This window comes from Panthera tigris, chromosome B3 (genome assembly GCF_018350195.1).
Source record: "Panthera tigris isolate Pti1 chromosome B3, P.tigris_Pti1_mat1.1, whole genome shotgun sequence".
Taxonomy (NCBI): Eukaryota; Metazoa; Chordata; class Mammalia; order Carnivora; family Felidae; genus Panthera; species Panthera tigris.
In genome coordinates, this window is record NC_056665.1 from 54,372,011 (window position 1) to 54,390,071 (window position 18,061).

The 18,061-nt window shown below is 40.6% G+C and overlaps 2 protein-coding genes across 9 annotated transcripts in view; one reads left to right on the forward strand and one right to left on the reverse strand.

Moving 5' to 3' along the window:
* The window catches only part of FAM227B (family with sequence similarity 227 member B), a 213,586-nt gene that overhangs the window by 194,242 nt on the left and 1,283 nt on the right, over positions 1-18,061 (forward strand). For 3 of the 6 annotated variants that reach the window (XM_042988904.1, XM_042988910.1, XM_042988905.1), the window contains 3 exons: positions 791-865; positions 4,346-4,415; positions 7,226-7,513. In XM_042988904.1, the coding sequence (XP_042844838.1) occupies positions 791-865; positions 4,346-4,415; positions 7,226-7,348 (268 nt within the window). In that variant the 3' untranslated portion in view covers positions 7,349-7,513. Of the gene's footprint in view, positions 1-790; positions 866-4,345; positions 4,416-7,225; positions 7,514-8,166; positions 8,924-18,061 lie in introns of those variants that run through there. The other 3 variants (XM_042988907.1, XM_042988909.1, XM_042988906.1) reach the window with 3 other exon arrangements.
* GALK2 (galactokinase 2) overlaps positions 7,577-18,061 on the reverse strand; it is a 138,782-nt gene continuing 128,297 nt past the window's right edge. For all 3 annotated transcript variants that reach the window (XM_015537427.2, XM_042988911.1, XM_007081831.3), the window contains exons 9-10: positions 17,650-17,851; positions 7,577-7,935 (exon numbers count right to left, since the gene is read on the reverse strand). In XM_015537427.2, the coding sequence (XP_015392913.1) occupies positions 7,728-7,935; positions 17,650-17,851 (410 nt within the window). In that variant the 3' untranslated portion in view covers positions 7,577-7,727. The remainder of the gene's footprint in view (positions 7,936-17,649; positions 17,852-18,061) is intronic.

Genomic DNA, 18,061 nt, shown 5'->3' on the forward strand with positions numbered 1-18,061 from the left:
TGTGAGCTGGAAGTAATCATAGAAATCATCTGCATTAAGCTCCTTATTTTACCGGTGAGGAGAGTCACTTCTGAGTGTCTTAAGAGATTTGGAGATTCTTTTCTAGTAAGTGTCAAGGGTGTACGTTAGAGCTGTGGAGCCATGGCAAGTATCAGGGGGTTGAAGGAAGGAAGGAAACTTTGCTGTACTGTGGTTGGAGGGATGCATCCCAGCATGGAGAGACCAGGAGAGAGCTCCAGGGAACAGAGATTGGAGTACTGTTGATTTACAAAGATGAGCCCTGGGAGCACAGAAAGGTTGTTTGCAGGATGAGCTCGCTGGAGCAGGGGTGGCAGTTGGAGCAGTATTGAGGAATGGAATACAACAAAGAGAGATAAATGGAAGAGCAGCCAGGTAGGTCTTATCCAGCGAGCAGGACAAAAGTTTGTAGAAAATCTGCTTTCTGAGGGGCGCCATTTCCCTCCCACCTCCCCCAGCCCTCCAACCCCCACCACATATTCACACGCGCACACAGGCATCGACACTTTGTAAGAGGGCCCCTGCTGAAGCAGCAAGGTGGAGTCCAGACCTTACTCAGGTGTCATGGGTTATGCGTTTGGTATGTATATATAGGAGGGGCTGGGCTGGAGGCGTCCTCCCACCACGTAGTGCGTAGGGAGGGGATGTTGAAGAACTGGTCTGTGAGGGGCTTTTGCTCACATCTAGAAGTCAGCAAATTGCTGATTTATTCTTTCCCAAGTAGAAATGCCTGCTTTACTTTAAAATTTAACTCGAAATTTTGATTTTATAGAGAGAAGCACAGAATTAATGAAGAAATAAAACTCCTAAGACAGCGGCAGGAAAGAATTGACAAGGAGCTTGATAGGTTTGTTCCTTACTCAACTTTCTAGTGCTTAAAAACATTTTAATTGAGCAAGTGTATTACATAAAGCTACGATAGGTTTATTTAAAAATACATCAACTCAGGTATCTGCAAAGAGATTTTCTACTTAACTGTCCATCTGAATAAGTTTCTTTGTCTACAGAATCAACTACTCTACTAATTTAATTCATTGCTAAACATTATCTCCTTTTACTCCTCCACCTTTAGGGCTTAAGCTCAAGGCCAAAGCATAAGAGACTCTTAAAAACTGAACAAACTGAGGGTTGATGGGGGTGGGAGGGTGGGGAGGGTGGGTGATGGGTATTGAAAAGGGCATCTTTTGGGATGAGCACTGGGTGTTGTATGGAAGCCAATTTGACAGTAAATTTCATACATTAAAAAATAAACCCATAAACATGCCCTGCCCTCCGGAAGACGTAAACTAGAAAAACAGGCTATTTAGCTGGTCTCTCTTGGGCTAGTTCTTTGTTCCTCTTCTGCTATAGATACAAACATTTTGGGAGGCACATTTATTTTATAAATAGAGTAGAAAAAGGAAAACTATAAAGTATTGAGACTAACCGACTTTTAGCATACTCACGTGCCCAAAAATTGACAGGTGAGTGCAGCCCTGCAGACAAGCCACAGCTGTGTGCCATTCATCTTCTAATTCCTATTTTGGAACTTAAGTTGCGAGTCTCCTACAGAGCTGTCGAATCACTGTGTTATACACCCAAAACTTACATTGTGTGTACACTATACTTAAATTGAAAAAAAACACAAAAACTAGTTTCTCGAGAGGGGTGCCTGGGTAGCTCAATCGGTTGGGTGTCTGTCTTCAGCTAAGGTCATGATCTCACTGCTCATGAGTTTGAGCCCTGTCAGGCTCTGCTGATAGCTCGGAGCATGGAGCCTGTTTGGGATTCTGTGTCTGCCTCTCTCCGCCCTTCCCCCCACTCACATTTTCTGTCTCTCTCTCTCTCTCAAATATTAAATAATAATAAAAAACATTTTAAAATTATAAAAGAAAAAAAAGCCAGTTTTAGGGCACCTGGCTGCCTGTTAATGGAGCTTGCAACTCTTGATCTCAGGGTTGTGAGTTTGAGCCCCATGTCGGGTGTAGCGATTACTTAAAACCTTAAATAAATAAAATCAAAGTTAAAAAGCCAGTTTCCCAGTCACATGAGAAAATCTAGCCTATTACTTTAGAATCTTATCTCACTTTTCACGAAAAATCTTATCACTCAAATTTCCCCTTCACAATACCTAAATTACAAGATCTGATCCCAGGTGACGTTTACAAGTTCCCCCAAATCAAATCTGTATGGGATGGGATTTCTCATCACTGAGAATATACAGAAGAATGTAGAATAGTCAGAGCAATTTGCAAGAAGCGCTCAGATATGTTTTATGCAATGGGACATTGTTGTGATAGGGAAAAATCTGTTATAAGATGGCCGACAGGACTGCTAGGGAAATTCCCCTTCCAGGTTCTTCTTCCTATCCCACTTGCCCAGCGCACCAAATTACTAATGGGGAATGCGGAAGTAACAAACTAGAAATTGTTCCCTCTGCTTAAGCTTGGGGCTCAGACCTCAGGAGAGTGATCTCCTCTGAGCCCGCTGGTGTAAAATAAACCACCTGCCTTCCGAGATTGCCATGTGCCGGTTGGTTCTTCAGCCGGGTGATCCGACCAGGTTCCATAACAGTTGGAGAAATTAAAGGGGAAATATTCAGTTGTGTATATAAATCTCATATGCCTATTAAATCTGTAGGCACAGCATACAAGTCTATCTGTAATCTTTGAAAGAGATACTCCTGGAGAAGAAAGGAAAGGCAAACAGAAAAATGGAGGTTAGGTAGTGGGGATGATGCAAAATTGTGAGTGTCCTAAAAAAGCACTGAATTGTACACTTAAAAATTTTTTTAACGTTTTTATTTATTTTTGAGAGACAGGGAGAGACAGAGTACAAGTGGGGTAGGGCAGAGAGAGGGAGAGACACAATCTGAAGCAGGCTCCAGGCTCTGAGCTGTCAGCACAGAGCCCGACGCAGGGCTCAAACTCACAAACCACAAGACGCTTCAGACCAGTCAGACGCTTACCCAACTGAGTCACCCAGTCGCCCCTGAATTATACACTTTAAAACGGTGAATTTAATGGTATGAGACATATGTCAATAAAAGTGTTATTTTTTAAAAAGGGAACAGGGCACTGCAAGTTAAAAGGGTGAGTTGGAAGACGGCTTGATTTTAACAAAGCGAGGTGAACCAGAATTGAGTATGACTGGCACCTGAGGGAGATTCTAAGGGTGTTACTGAGAAAGGGCAGCAGGGATATTCTGGAGTGTGGTTAGGACTATGAGAAAGAGACCCAAGCTGTGAGAGCCAGATTTGAGGAAAGCAGGAGAGAACAGACCCAGAGGGGAATAATAAGTGAAGAGAAAAGCCAGTTGGGGAGATAAAATGGACAGAGATAAAGCAGAGAATACTTGAGGAGGCATTTGTTTGTCGCGTGGCTCTAATGCAGGAGACCCTAAGAACTAGCCCTGCTGTGCTGTCCCGGGTGCCCTATGCCAAGTGCTAAAAAAAAAAACCTACAGGCAGCCTTGCGGGGGGTGGGCTAACCCAAACTTTATGCTTTAGCAAAGTATATTGGAATTTTCAGAAATGTTTTCTTCCTACAAATTCCATGGAGGAAAAAAATCATTTAAAATGTCTCCTTTGAAAATTGCTATGAAATTAATAGCCATCTATCCCTTTTCATTTTCCTTTCTGTCTGCTGTGTTTTTCTTGCTAATGTTTCTCCCTTGTACCAAGTTCTTACCCATCCTGGCCTAGCCTAGCTCAGCTCTGCCTCTCCCCTCATCCATAGATGTCTGGAAAGGTTTCTGCAGCCTCCTAAATTCAGCTATTCAACTCCTTCATAAGTATTTCTTAAATGAGTACTTGGTGACAAAAATCATGATAGATTTGTTGGATTCCTGCCTCCATGGGCTTCCAGTCCAGTGAGCACCCTCACGCTTTAGCCTTTTCCACCGCTCTTTCCCCCCAGATCTCTCCCTGCCAGTCCCTTATTCTTCCCTCCCCACTGACGCCCCCTAAAGTCTGCACTGGAGACGGGAGAGTGAAGTCAGTTCAGCAAATACTGTGTAAATCATCTCATGAAGAGAATGCTTCACTCCTGGGGAGCAGTGGCACACAGTGGTTGAACTGAAGGCTCAAGTCACACTGCTTGGGTTCACATCCTGTATGACGTGCTAGCTGGAGGACTGGGGGACAGGTTACTGAACCTGTCTGAGCCTTTTTCATCATTTATAATACTGGGCGACAGTAGTGCCTACTTCATAAGAGTAACTGAATGAATATATGTAAAATGCCAGCAGATGCCCAGAATATTAAATTTTGTGTAAATGTTGGCTCTTAGTTGGTGTCAGTATAAAACAATTAGTTTGGCTACTGATTTTTAAAAAATTTTTTGATTAGACTCCAGGCAAAGGCTACCAAGAAACCCTACGAAGCTAAGAATGACTTTGACAAGTTCCTACATAAACTGGTATGTTTCCTTTTTGAAAATAGTTGACAATTCTCTCTCTACCTTGTCTTAATTGGACTGGACAATATTCAATAGCACTGCATGGTTTCACATCCAAGTTACAATGAGTGACAAGGTAGAATACGCTATTTTAATTTAATCATCTGCATGCACATTTAAGATCATCTCTGTTTTACATATTAGTGACAACCTCATGCCCACTTATCCTCATCCCTTGCTTCTGACCATGGACAGTTCATGCAACTGAAGACCTCCAAATGCAGTCAAAATTTCAAACTAATAGAAAATTTATCACTGTTTGAAGTCATATTTTATTTCCCATTAATAATTCAACAATAATACATTGGATTCCAATGAATGCATTAGATGAATGGTCCCTGTCCTCAACATAAGACAGAAATTATAAGGTTCTAAACAGGACTCAAGTGTAAGAAAGAAAATAAAGGAGCCTGCTCTGTCTTTCCAGTTTTCTTTGTCCCCCCCTCTTTGGCTCCTCTTTAAATTATGGGCACTTCTGTTAAATCTGAAGGTTCCTCTTCCCTTCCAGCAGGCAAGGACATGTAGAGAAAGGGGTGCAATAAATCTGAAGGTTGAGCCAGCTGAGGTCAGGAGTAGGAGAGAGCTTTTTATTTTTAGCATGTCTTCAAGAACAGTCCTCACTGGCCACTAGTGTAACGTCAAAAACAGAGAGTAGATCATCTAATCAAATTTCTATTTGAGCCAGAAAGGTGAGAGAAGGGAGTAGAACACCTGCATGTTTAATATTAAACAAATAGGACTATTCTTTACTTCCAAAAAAAAATTCTTTCTCCCATTTTTCTTGGTCTCCCCTAACTACTACGGCTAGAGACATGGGTACAGAGAATTATTTAGTGTAAGAAAGCCACTGTGCCAGTGTGCTGGTGAAGGGCAGGTGACCTCGGCTGGTAAATGGTACATGGGCCGAGTATCAGGGAAACTACAAGTTTTGGAAACTGTAGCACACTGAAGAGTCCAACATCATCTAAACAAAGCAGCTATACCTCAGCTTAAGTTCACTGTCCGCCCCCCGCCCCCAGGAATGGAGGGCAGGGGATAATCAGATCTTTCACCATCCATAATCCAGATTCTCCTATAAAATTTCTGATGAGAACCCCAAGTTTTTAAATACTTAGGGGCCAAACTAAATGTATCTGCAAACCAGATGTGGCCTGTGGGCTCCTGGTTGGCAACCCCTCATCTAAATGCTAGACTTAGAGCTCTTCAAAAGTTACCTCCAGCCAGCATAACCTATCTTATCCTCCACTGTATCCCAGGGCAAACAAACCGGGGTGTCCAGACACACCATGTTTATTCGCCCATACTCATACATTCACTCATCTGCAGTGCCTGCTCCCCAGCTTTCATATTCGACTCATTCTTTAGGGCCCTGCTCAAATTCCATCTTCTTCATAAAGCTTTTTTCCAGTTGCCCTAGCCCCATCCTCTCCAGAAAAGGTTGAAATCTCTCATAATTTCTAGAATGACACTTGGTGATGGTTTGATTGAAAACTAGTTCTTTTCTTCAAGCCAGACACCAAGACAAGAGTAGATCCCTGGCTTAGAACAACTGTGTCTTCCAAAGCAGAGGGCACAATGGAAGTTTTTAGTCACCTACTGCAAGAAGGAATCTCATGATGAAAAGTTTAAATAGAATAGCAAAGCAATGGAAAGTACCACTTTTTTTTTTTTATAGTAATTCAGGTATCTTTAAGTAATTATGTACCAACCACAGATCTTCTGTGGAAAATGGAATAGTATTAAAAAACAAAGAATTCTAATTTTAAATCATTTCAGATTTTGGATTATTGGGTGTTTAAAAACTCAAAATTCATTCAGCATATTTCACTTAAGCTTTCTCAAGCGTTTACCTTTCTTTCAAGATGAAAATGCACCTGCAGTTTATTTTAGAATAGAATGGATTTCTGAGTCCTTTAAATAGGACTGTTGTCCTTTGAGAAATATTAAAACTAGCTTTGCCTCAGACTCTCCAAAACTGAGCTTCAAGATGATGATGTCTAGTGTTTAAGATGCACATTAATGAGCAAAACAGTCATCAAATAATACAAAAGTGTGATAATTTTCTGGATAATTTATGCCATAAGACTGCTGCTGTCTCAATTATCTGGTTATAGCAGCAAATTACTTTTTGGATTAAATCTTCATGTAATTCAGGAAGACCTTCTTGTGAGAAAGCCATTCACTTACCATCACCACATGGCTAAACATTTCTGCCCACTTTTGATGAACACATAAGGACTCACCAACACCCCTACTCAATCCCAGAACCCACTTTTACCCACATACCTGTATACCTGTCCTACACTGTTCCACACATACAAATGAGACCTGCTAGACACACCCCAAAGGGTTGCGAGGCATGGATGGGGTTTCCCAGAGCAGTAAGCGTGCCCTGTGGATCAGAGAGGCATTTGAGAAGAGGTAGCATAAAGTGGGAAGAAAGTAAATTCTACAAACAAATTGAATTATCTGAATTATCATCCAGATAACTATTTTAGTGTGAATAGAGGTAAGGTGTAGAGTGTCTTTTATCTAAGTTTCTCTATTTTAAGTGACAGAGACAGCTGAGGGCTGAAAGAATTGAAAGTGATTGTTTATGTGATATCACATAGCTTTTAAAAAGTAAATGAGCCTAAATCCATCTTGGCCAAAAAAAAAAAAAAAAAAAAAAAAGGTAATTCTTCTTGTCTTGATAATTAGTGAGTGTAGTAACCTCGCATTCAAGTATCCAGGAAAATTTGTGAGTCTTTCATTATGTATTATTTTAATAGCGTTCTGAAGCTCGAACTGAGAGAGAGTTTCTGGCATCACTCTCATCATCAACATCATCAACAGAAGACTACAACTGTGAAGAAGAAGAGTGTCAAGAGAAACCAGAAATGGACTGTATTTAAGAATATATCATACAATTCAAATGTATCCCTTTAATTGTAGCAGCATGTTTAACTCAAGTCTAATCCATGAGGTCAGTATAAATGTCTTTTACCAATTCATCTTTAAAAAATCTTGAAATCAATAAATGTCAGTAAATCATCCTTAAAAGATCTGCCCAAGCATAATTTTGGCTCTTATTGGTAGAAAACATAGTTTAAGATGGAAAAATAATCATTATGAAGCATAGAGAGCTTTCAACCGTTTCTTTGGAAATACATCTTGATAATAGCAACCGTTCATCATAATACAAAACAGAAAGAGGATTAATTTACTGTGGCATAAGAAGTTCTGCCAGTTCCTAAATGCCCTAAATAGTTTCTCTGAGATTTTTTACATTGTTTAGGCCTCAAGGAAAACCAAAGCCCCACCCCCAGGTTTGGTAGCAAACAAACTCTGTTTCTCGAATGTTAAGTTTCGGTCGCTCCTCTGGTAATAAGCTTCGTGCACATTTGCTAGGAAGCTGGACAGCTTGTCAGCAGGTACAATTGATACTGTACAGCCTCCCCATCCTGCTCCAGTGAGTCGTGACCCTTGAGCCCCAAACTTCCTAAAACAATGAGAAAAAAAAAATTTAGAACCTGTAAAAGAAAGTAAAAGTGGTTTGCCTGGTGCTTCTAGAACACACAGCCTGAGAAGAGAATATGTGTGGGATTTTTTTGGGGAGCAAGGGGTAGTTAAGTGTTGCCAAACATTTTAGGACATGAAGGAATGTACACTGTTTCAGAAGGTGATTTGAAATTTAATTCTATCTAAAACTAGCCCATGGTTTTTTCTCTAGGTAGTAAAAGTTAGCATTACTCCTGTTTGGTGAAAGCTGGCAATAATCCACTATAAAGTCTTGATTCTATAAAGTCACCAATTGAAGAGTTGTATGTGGCAAGCTTACAGGTGATGAAGAGGAGGGAGTAAAAGGAAAGGAGACAGCAGACATGATCAACAGTATGAATCAGAAGGTGGTTCCAAATGAAGTCAAATCAAAATGTAAATTGCAAGTCTTATGCAAGTGAGGGCTTTCTCTAGTAGTCATTTAAGGTGTGTTCGTAAGACTTGGCTGTTCCCCATAAAAGTATCAGTCCCCTAGAACAGACAGCCTGGGTTTGCATTGAAAAATTTATCAAGAAGGAACATGTTATTAAACTCTAGACCAGTCTGTCTATTGAAACCCTAATGGGAAGCTATACAGACGTTTCCACAAAAATGGAAGGTGGCCTCTACAAGTCCAAACGCATCTTCCTTGAACCTTTGGGAACTACTCTGACAGCTGAACTCAGAATTTACCATCAGCCAAAATGTGTGACCCGGATGGAAACCACTATTTAAACCACCACACAAAAAGAGGTCATTTTAGTCGCCATCACCCAGGCCAGCTTCCAACCAAAGATTTATACCCAAGTGAAAGGCCCTACACAAAGCACAAGAGTCCCTCATTTTTAAAAGATGTAATTTATCCTGATAATAAAGGTTAACATGTACTTCCAATTCTTCCTAATAAAATTTGCTCCAAATTCATAGCAGATTAAAAACTCCATAATTAATTTAGCACAATTTTGTCTCTCTTTTTCCATCTAAATGAGCTACTTTACTTCCTGGAAAATATCAATAGAATATTAACCCTCCTCTAGGACATCGGATTTATTGCACACCAGTAATTCATTTTCCCCTCAGTGATTTTCTCAGTTGGTTCCTTTTTATTATCTGTTGTATTCATTAAAATATGTTTTTCAAATGAAAATAGATGTTTAAGGAAGAAAACAAAATGCTTGCAAATAAAGATTACTCATCTCCTGCTGTCCCCCAGACATTCAGCTTACAGCCCAGCAGCTGCACAGAGCCCAGACTCCTATCATCCAGGTTGAAAGTTTCTCTGACTGGGAGATTCTAGGATAATTCTGAGTTCCCAGACTGGCAAAGGGCCATTTTTCAATCACAAAGAAAAAAAAAAAAGTTGTGATACGCAGTGACATCAAACTATTGCTACCCATGGAAGATGCTGAAAAAAACGAGGTGTCACCGAAGCATTTCTGGAAGACCCTAAAATCGGGACACAGAAGCCAACCGTGGCCTGGTCTAGAGAACAACAGGGTGCCTCTTACATGATTCTCTAAGATCCAGACTATGCCACTGTGCTGGACTTAAATCAACCAGGTCTTTTATGGTCTTCAATGGACTTCAGACATGTTTTCTTACATCTTTTCATCTGAAAAGTTTTTGAAAGCTGTTGTTTCAAAACTGAATCTAAAGCAAACTGAGTATTGTTTCTAACTGGCTACAAAACCAATAGGAATTGTGCCAAAGGGTGTATTTTCCTCAGTATCCTGCAACTTTCCAGAAAGCAGAAACTGGAAGTATTTCTAGGCAAATATATTCACTTTTGAGTCCCCAGAGCTGCTCTGTCACCACCCTGCCTGCTGCAGATGAAAATGGACTGGGTTGCATCAGCCACATGATACGAAGTCATCAGGGCTCAAATTTCCCAAACAGAAAATGATAAATGCTATTATTATAAATAGCCTTCTGCCCTTGAGTCAATGGCACTTGTGATCACAAATCAGGGGGCCGCCCGAGTACCTGGTCTGCAGCCTGCCCAGCTATATATACTCACAGAGGCATAGGTCCTGTCTGCAGTGTTCTAAACTGGTACTTAATATGCCCTTTGGCATATGCCATAGAAATTCAGGGAAAAATCCAAAAGTTAGGAGACCAATATAAGCTTTATATTAGGAAAGAAAAAGAAGGCAAGCCTTGTTCTTCCCAAGAGAACGCTAAGACATTAAAAATATAGATTCTGAGTTATTGCACATCAGAGAGCAATACAATAGTTATGAACACCAAAACCCTAGAATCCCCCAAATACCACTCCTTTGTGGTGACCAGATTGGGGAATAATGTGGAAGGGTTGGTCAAAACAACCAAAGCAGACTTTGCCTTTATTAGTATGATCTACGAAACAAAGGCAAGAGGAGTTAGGCAGATTATAGAATGCTCCCTTTGATCCTTTTATCGCTGAAAAGTAATCATATAACTAACTTTCCAGGCATCCAATATAGCCTGGCTAAAATTTCCTACTTTAAATGAGCTGATTGGACCATAAAGCACCTCCTAAGATACAAGGCACAGAAAAAAGCAGGGCGTGGTGGGGGTGGGGGGAGAGTGGAGGGAGATCCAGTAAACACAGCCTTGCTACAAAGAAGGAAAGAAGGAAGGGATTGTGCCTCGTATTTCAATTCAATTTTATTTATTTCAAAATATTTATATATTATACAAATGGGTATTAAATTAATTCAGAATATTTTGAATTAAGGGAGAGGTTATATCTCTCCAGGCCCAGCCCAGCACAATTCTAGACATTTGGTAGGTTGTAATAAATAGCTGTTGGGATTACTACACTTGTTTTAAAATATCAAAATATATACCCAGTCTGTTTATTTTTTTATTAAATCAGTGTTAGAAAACTTCAATTATGTGAAACAGAGTACAATAATGAAGAGATAATGTCCACCCAATTATAAAATATCATTTTGAATGAACAAAATGCATTTTTTAAGAGATGGCTAAATTTTATTTATTTTTATTTTTAAAGTTTATTTATTTATTTTTGAGAGAGAGAGAGCACAAGCAGGGAAGGGGCAGAGACAGAGGGAGACACAGAATCCGAAGCAGGCTTCAGGCTCCAAGCTGTCAGCACAGAACCCAACATGGGGCTTGAACTCACTAACCATGAGATCATGACCTGAGCCAAAGTTGGACGCTTAACTGACTGAGCTACCCAGGTGCCCCTCGAAATGGCTAAATTTTAAAAAAGAATTTCTTGAAGTATGTAAAACAACTTTTAATTATATGTGAGACAGCTCACATATATATATTATATATAAATATAACCTGTCAGTAATATATCTTATATCTGGAAAGCCTTCTAGCTTCTGCTCTAAAGCCTAGAATCTTCCGGCTAGAATCTCAGGAAAACAGAACTTCCAGAAGAATTTCTATGACTTTTGCAGCCAAGTTAGAAACACTCAGATTGCTTTAGATTCAAGAAACCACAGACTTCAAATACTGTTCAAATGAGAAAGTATAAGAAAATGTAACTACAAGTCTAAGAAACGTAAGCTACTAAAGGCCCTGAAACATGAGCTGGTTTCTGCAAAGGGCATATATATATATATATGGGCATATATATATATATATATATATATATATATATATATATATATATATATATATATATATATAACAGGGTTAGGGGGGTGGAGAGGACAGTAAGTGGAAGACAGGGGCCCAAAGAGAAGTGAGCCCCTAAGCGCAGTGGAAAGGGTCTTGTCCCTTTATTTGGTAGAGTGTAAAGATTAGCCTCAAGATCATGGGGAAGGAAACATACAAAAAGGAGTTTACACTTCATTCTCCCCTGACCTGCTCAGGAGAATGGGTGCAAAAGGCTGAGCAGCATAGCCATGGAGTAAAGTTTGAAAAGATTTCTGAGGAAGACAGCAAATTAACTTTTGTAATCTTTGTTAGCCTATTAACATTTGTCATTCATTTCCCTTAATAGCTTTGGCAATGATGCAGCAATGAGGTCTCTAATTTCAGCAAGTGTCAAAACAGAAATAAAAGACATTAACTATTTTTTCTTAAGTTTAACCAGGAAAATTGATAACAAATGAGCTATCTCATATATAACTGACTTGGTTTGAAAATTGCTTTGTGTTTCTCAACGAATCCTACTTTAAAATTTAGCCGTTTCTTAAAATTTACATTTTGTTCATTTAGAAGAATTATTTTATAATTGGGCAAGTTTCATCTTATTCTCTCACTATTATACTTTGTTTCACATAATTGAGGTTTTCTAACATTAGTTTAATAAAAATAATAAACAGCTTAACAGCATGAATGTAGTTTCCTTCTCCCTCCCTGGCCCTTTCTTTGAATGCTAAACTGATTTTCTCTTAAAGAGCAGTGAAAAGCTCAACTGACAAACAGAGCAAGTGTCAGTGATCTCTTCTATCCTTTCTTTTCCCCCTCTTTTCTCTGCTTGGGTCATATAGCAGCTTCTTACACATTTTCCTATAGGCTAGCTACCTAGAGATGCCTTTTGAATATAGTCTAGCTCAGATCACAATAAGATTTCAGTTTGTATGACAGGTGTTGGAGGGGATGCAGAGAAAGGGGAACCCTCTTGCACTGTTGGTGGGAATGCAAAGTGGTGTAGCCACTCTGGAAAACAGTATGGAGGTTCCTCAAAAGTTAAAAATAGAACTACCCTACGATCCAGCAATCTACTAGGTATTTAGCTACAGAATGCAAAAACACTAATTCAAAGTTATACATGCATTATCTATAATAGCCAAGTTCTGGAAGCAGTCCAAGTGTCCATCCATTGATGAATGTATAAAAGAAGACGTGGTATGTATGTACACACACACACACACACACACACACACACACACACACACACTGGAATATTACCCATAAAAAAGAATGAAATCCTTCCATTTGCAATGACATGGGTAGAGCTAGAGAGTATAAGGCTAAGCAAAATAAGTCAGAGAAAGACAAATACTGTATAGTCTCACTCATATGTGGAATTTAAGAAACAACAAATGAGCAAAGGGGAACAAAAAGAGAGAGAGACAGAGAGGCAAACAAAGAAACAGACTGTTAACAAGAGAGAGCAAACTGATGGTTACCAGAGGGGAGGGGAGTGGGGGAAAGAGTTAAATAGGTGATGGGGATTAAGGAGGGCACTTGCTGTAATGAGCACTGGCTGTTGTATATAAGTGATGAATCCCTAAATTCTACTCCTGAAACTAATATTACACCATATGTTGACTAACTGGACATTAAATAAAAAGTTTTAAAAATGAAACTAAAAAAAAATTTTTAGATTGTATGTAGTGCCCTAAGTATCTAGGCATTAAAATCCTTCATTCACTCAATCAATTAGTTGTGTTTTCATGCAAATAGTTTCCAAGCAGGCCTTCAGGAAAACTAAAGGAATTTTAAAGTGTCACAAGTAGACCTGGAAGTAAAGACTTGTCTTTGGCCTTGTTGCTCCTTGAACCCATTTAAGCTTCCCTCCTCCCTCATCTGGTCTCTGGAAGGCAACCAACCATCTAAGGCTGCCCAGTCTTAATCATGCCTTCCCCACTGGTGTTAACACTTTTAAAGAATACTCTACCAGAGGTTGACTTTATGGTACCAGTGGCCCAGGCCTTGCCAGGGCCCTTCCCAGCACATCCAGCACCTCCCCTGCCTAGCCCAGTGCTACAGTCGTGAAGCTTCAGGAGGAACTAGGGCTTAAGGGCATCTCATTTTGCATTTGAACCTTTCTACTCATTTACCCTCCACGAATCTCTATTATCCGTCTTTCTCTCTCACTTTTAACCATCCCATCTCACCACTATCTTTTTCATTCTTCTGCATTCCTTCCTCTTTCCCCTTACACACACACACACACACACACACACACACACACACACACACACACACAAGCGTCAAGAGCTTTTGAAAGCAGAGTTTAGACTTCAGTGCCACATAGGACACAAATACCCTGGGGCAAAGCATTTGCCGGCTTTAGGGAGGAATGGCATCAATGACTGCATCTACTTAGTTCCCCCAGTCTGTCCTCCTAGGAGGTTGCTCTGCCACGTAGGACCTTTTAGTAACTGGCAACCAGTTGGAACATTTGGAGACTATCTGCTGGTCACAGTGACAACAAAGAAAACATTAATTAAATCAGAAGTTTAGGGACCAGACAACTATTCTGGCCAATATTTACAACACAACAAAAGGTAATCTTTCAATATGGGAAACTTGACCCCTATTTGATTCTGGAATAAGTAGAAACTAATTTTGATGGTTTGCAATTGACTTTCCAAATAAAAAAGCCCATAAAAAAGAGAATGAGCTCCTTATACTAGACACAACTGAATTTTCCTCAGAAAAGCAATATAGCAGGGGCGCCTGGATGGCTTAGTCAGTTAGGGGTCCAACTCTTAGTTTTGGCTCAGATCATGATCTCAAGGTTCATGGGATTGAGCCCTGCATCAGGCTCTGTGCTGACAGAGCAGAGCCTTCTTAGGACTCTCTCTCTCTCTCTCTCTCTCTCTCTCTCTCTCTCTCTGTGGCCCGCCCCCATGCACACACATGTATACTCTCTCTCTCTCTCTCTCTCTCTCTTGCAAAATAAACATTAAAAAAAAAAAAGAAATGCAGCTGATGGAAATAAGCTAGACAGAAATACTTTGAGAAATTAAGTGTTTAGGGATGCCTGGGTGATGCAGTCAGTTAAGTGTCTGTCGGACTCTTGATCTTGGCTCAGGTCATGATCTTGCCTGTTCGTGAGATCGAGCCCTGCCTCGGGCTCTGTGCGGACCATGGGAGCTTGGGATTCTCTCTCTCCCTCTCTCTCTGTCTCTCATGCTCTCTCTCTCTCAAAATGAATAAATTAAAAAAAAATAAGTGTTAATTTAAGTGTTAAATTTGAGTGTCAAGGCATTAAGAAAGGACTTTCCAAAAACAAATAAAAATAATAATAAAAGGTGCTCTTCTAAACTCTTTTAAGACCTAGCCATTAGATCCCTCACTGGAGCCACATTAAAAAAAAAAAAAGAGAGAGAGAGAGAGAGACCTATAGATGGTTAGAACAGAAAAAGACACAGGAGGTCATAAAACAAGACAACAGTGCAAAATCACAGAGCTCAGAAGGAAAAGTGGCAGAGCTGGAACTCAACCTTCTTAACTTCAACTCAGTTGTCCTCCTACTCCACACACTGCCTCCCCCGCTCAACATGGCTTTGTCCAGTGTTCACATGCTGCACACTAGGACAACACAAACCTCCATTATTAAAGTTTGAAAGCCGGAAAGGAAAATGACCCACATTCCAACATAATCATATCTCAGTAAACTCAGGGGAGAGAGAGAGGCATGGCAAAAGCACTGGATGAGGAACCAGACCTTTCACACCAACTCAATACATTTACTTGTTCAAATCATTTCACCTCCTAGTGCCTGCTCAGGTCTTAAAGGACCCCTCCCGCTTTCTTTCTTACCTTATGGCACTATGAGAGAATTCTGCCCCCCAAAATGTGAAATATGGCTTCCCAAAATGTGGCTTTGACAGAAACAAGCAAACTTTTTCAGGCCAAACACCCAGGAGTCATCTTGATTCCTGTCTTTCACCCACACAACAATTATCCTGAATCTTCCTTCAAGGCACGCCTTGCATGGGATCACTTAGCACTTCCACTGCCACCTTTCCACACCCAAAGCCAAAGTCCTTCCAGTGGCCTAGGAGGGCCCTGTGCTGTGCCTCCCCACTCCCCCCCCCCCCCCAACTTCATCACCTGCTACTCTCTCCTTTACTGCCCTCCAGCCTACGAGTTGTCCAGCTCTTCCTCACATGTGACAGCCACATCCCCACCTCTGGGCCTATGCACTTGCTATTCTCATTTCTTCATGTCCTCAGGTCTCCGCTCAAACATCATCATCTCAGAGAAGCCTTCCTCAACCCTTCCTATAAAGGTCACCCATCCAAACTGGAGAGTGTGATGCTAAGTGAAATAAGCCATACAGAGAAAGACAGATACCATATGTTTTCACTCTTATGTGGATTCTGAGAAACTTAACAGAAACCCATGGGGGAGGGGAAGGAAAAAAAAAAAAAGAGGTTAGAGTGGGAGAGAGCCAAAGCATAAGAGACTGTTAAAAACTGAGAACAAACTGAGGGTTGATGGGGGGTGGGAGGGAGGGGAGGGTGGGTGATGGGTATTGAGGAGGGCACCTTTTGGGATGAGCACTGGGTGTTGTATGGAAACCAATTTGACAATAAATTTCATATATTGGAAAAAAATAAAAAAATAAAATGCATGTAGAGCCCATAAAAAAAAAAAATAAAGGTCACCCATCCAACCATGATACTCTCTATCCCTTCTTTTTTTTTTTTTCATAGCACGATTTTTTTTATACCACTACCACTCAATTTATTTTTAACTGTCACTCCCCTCTTTCCCCATGAGAGGCTCCATGAGAGTGAGAGCTGGTTGACAGTCCCAGGAAGAGAAGGTTCACTAGGGGATTCCAGGAGGTTGACCAATGCCCCTTCACCGCTTTTCAGGGGGGAGTCAAACTACCCCACTACCCTCCAGGCAAAGACACTTCTGCCTGATTTCTGCACAAATCATTCCACTTCTTTTAATTTCCAGAACTGAATAATATTCATCCCTTCCATTTACTGGGGCCCTTGATATTTTCAGAAAAGAGCACTTATAGTGGAACAAGTTCTGGAAGGCATTTTGGCAATTAGTGAGCAAACTCTGACGTCAGCAGAGTGATTCTCATCAATGTTATGTTCAAGTCTCTCTACAAGTTGGGTTACACATGCCATCTGTGATCAGTGGAGCTAGGTGATTTAAACTTTTCAGGCTGGAAGTGTGGTAATGAATGAGGCAAGCCATAGGCGCCAAGTGGTTAATTTTGTTTTCATTACTAATTGCAGGCAGTTCTGCATTATCTTCTCACAGTGGAAATAACATCTAGCCATTTGAGAGTTCTCCCAATTTCCCTTTCAGTCCTCCCAAGGTCAATGAAATCCCTTCTGGGTAAAGTGACCATTCTACTCTATTATCCCCATTCTCTAACAATTACAAGGAAGCTGTTCTCAGGCTTTGTGAAAGAGTTTTCCCCTTTACATTTCTGTCTCAACCAACCATTTATAAGCCAGGCTTTCATCAAGTCCTCATTTCTCCAAATTGCTTAACCTAAATCTGGAAAGCTTTCTGAGTAATTCCTTCAGCAACCTCCCCTGCCCCCAAATACACTATCAGGTCTGAGGGTCTTTTTCTGTTTTCTCCCTTCCTTTGAAAAAATCTACTACACCTAGGACACCAAACAGGAGATGCTGGAAGGGCCCCCATTGTAGTGGATATACCATTGGTTCAAATATGATGAGAAAGTAACAGCAGGGCCATGGCTAAGAAAAGCTCCCTGAAATACCTAATCATCCGAAGATGGAAAGGCATTGTGAAGAACTGATTCCAAAGAACTGATTCATAAAGCTATTGGAGTCAGGTCTCCAATATTTCTCCTACAGATATTTAGGAGGGAACGAGTTCAGCTCTGTATCATAGACAACACCTCAGATAGGAAGTGGGGAAGAATCCCCTTTCATTTAGAAGGTTATGAAAATATTGCATTTTTTTTTCATTCATTTCAACAGTTTCCGTGGCTGTGTCCCACAGCCCCCCCATGCTGCTGTCCCAGGCTCACCGACAGATGTCCACCAGCTGGTCCAGTTCAGGGCAGCTGCACTCGTACATGTCCCGGCAGCTCACATGGCTCTGGTTCATTAAGTCCCCCAGCAGCTGGACCGTGTTGTCAGGTGCTTCTTCACATATCTTCTTAAACTGGAGCACCCGAGCAGCCTCGCTGTACACGTGCTTTGCCCGCTGGTAGAGTTTGAAGATGAGCACTTAGGAAGGAAGAGGACAGGGAAGAAGGTTAGAAGTGTTTACTGGACAGCCCAGTGCAAAGAAAAAGTCATTGAGGACTTCCATTTCTATCTTCATTATCAATACCATCAAGACCATGAAAGAAATCTTCACGGTCTAAATTTGTCTCTTTTCAAGTCAATTTTACTTTTTTCTTTATAGTGACTACAGTCTTCTATTTTCTTCCCTTC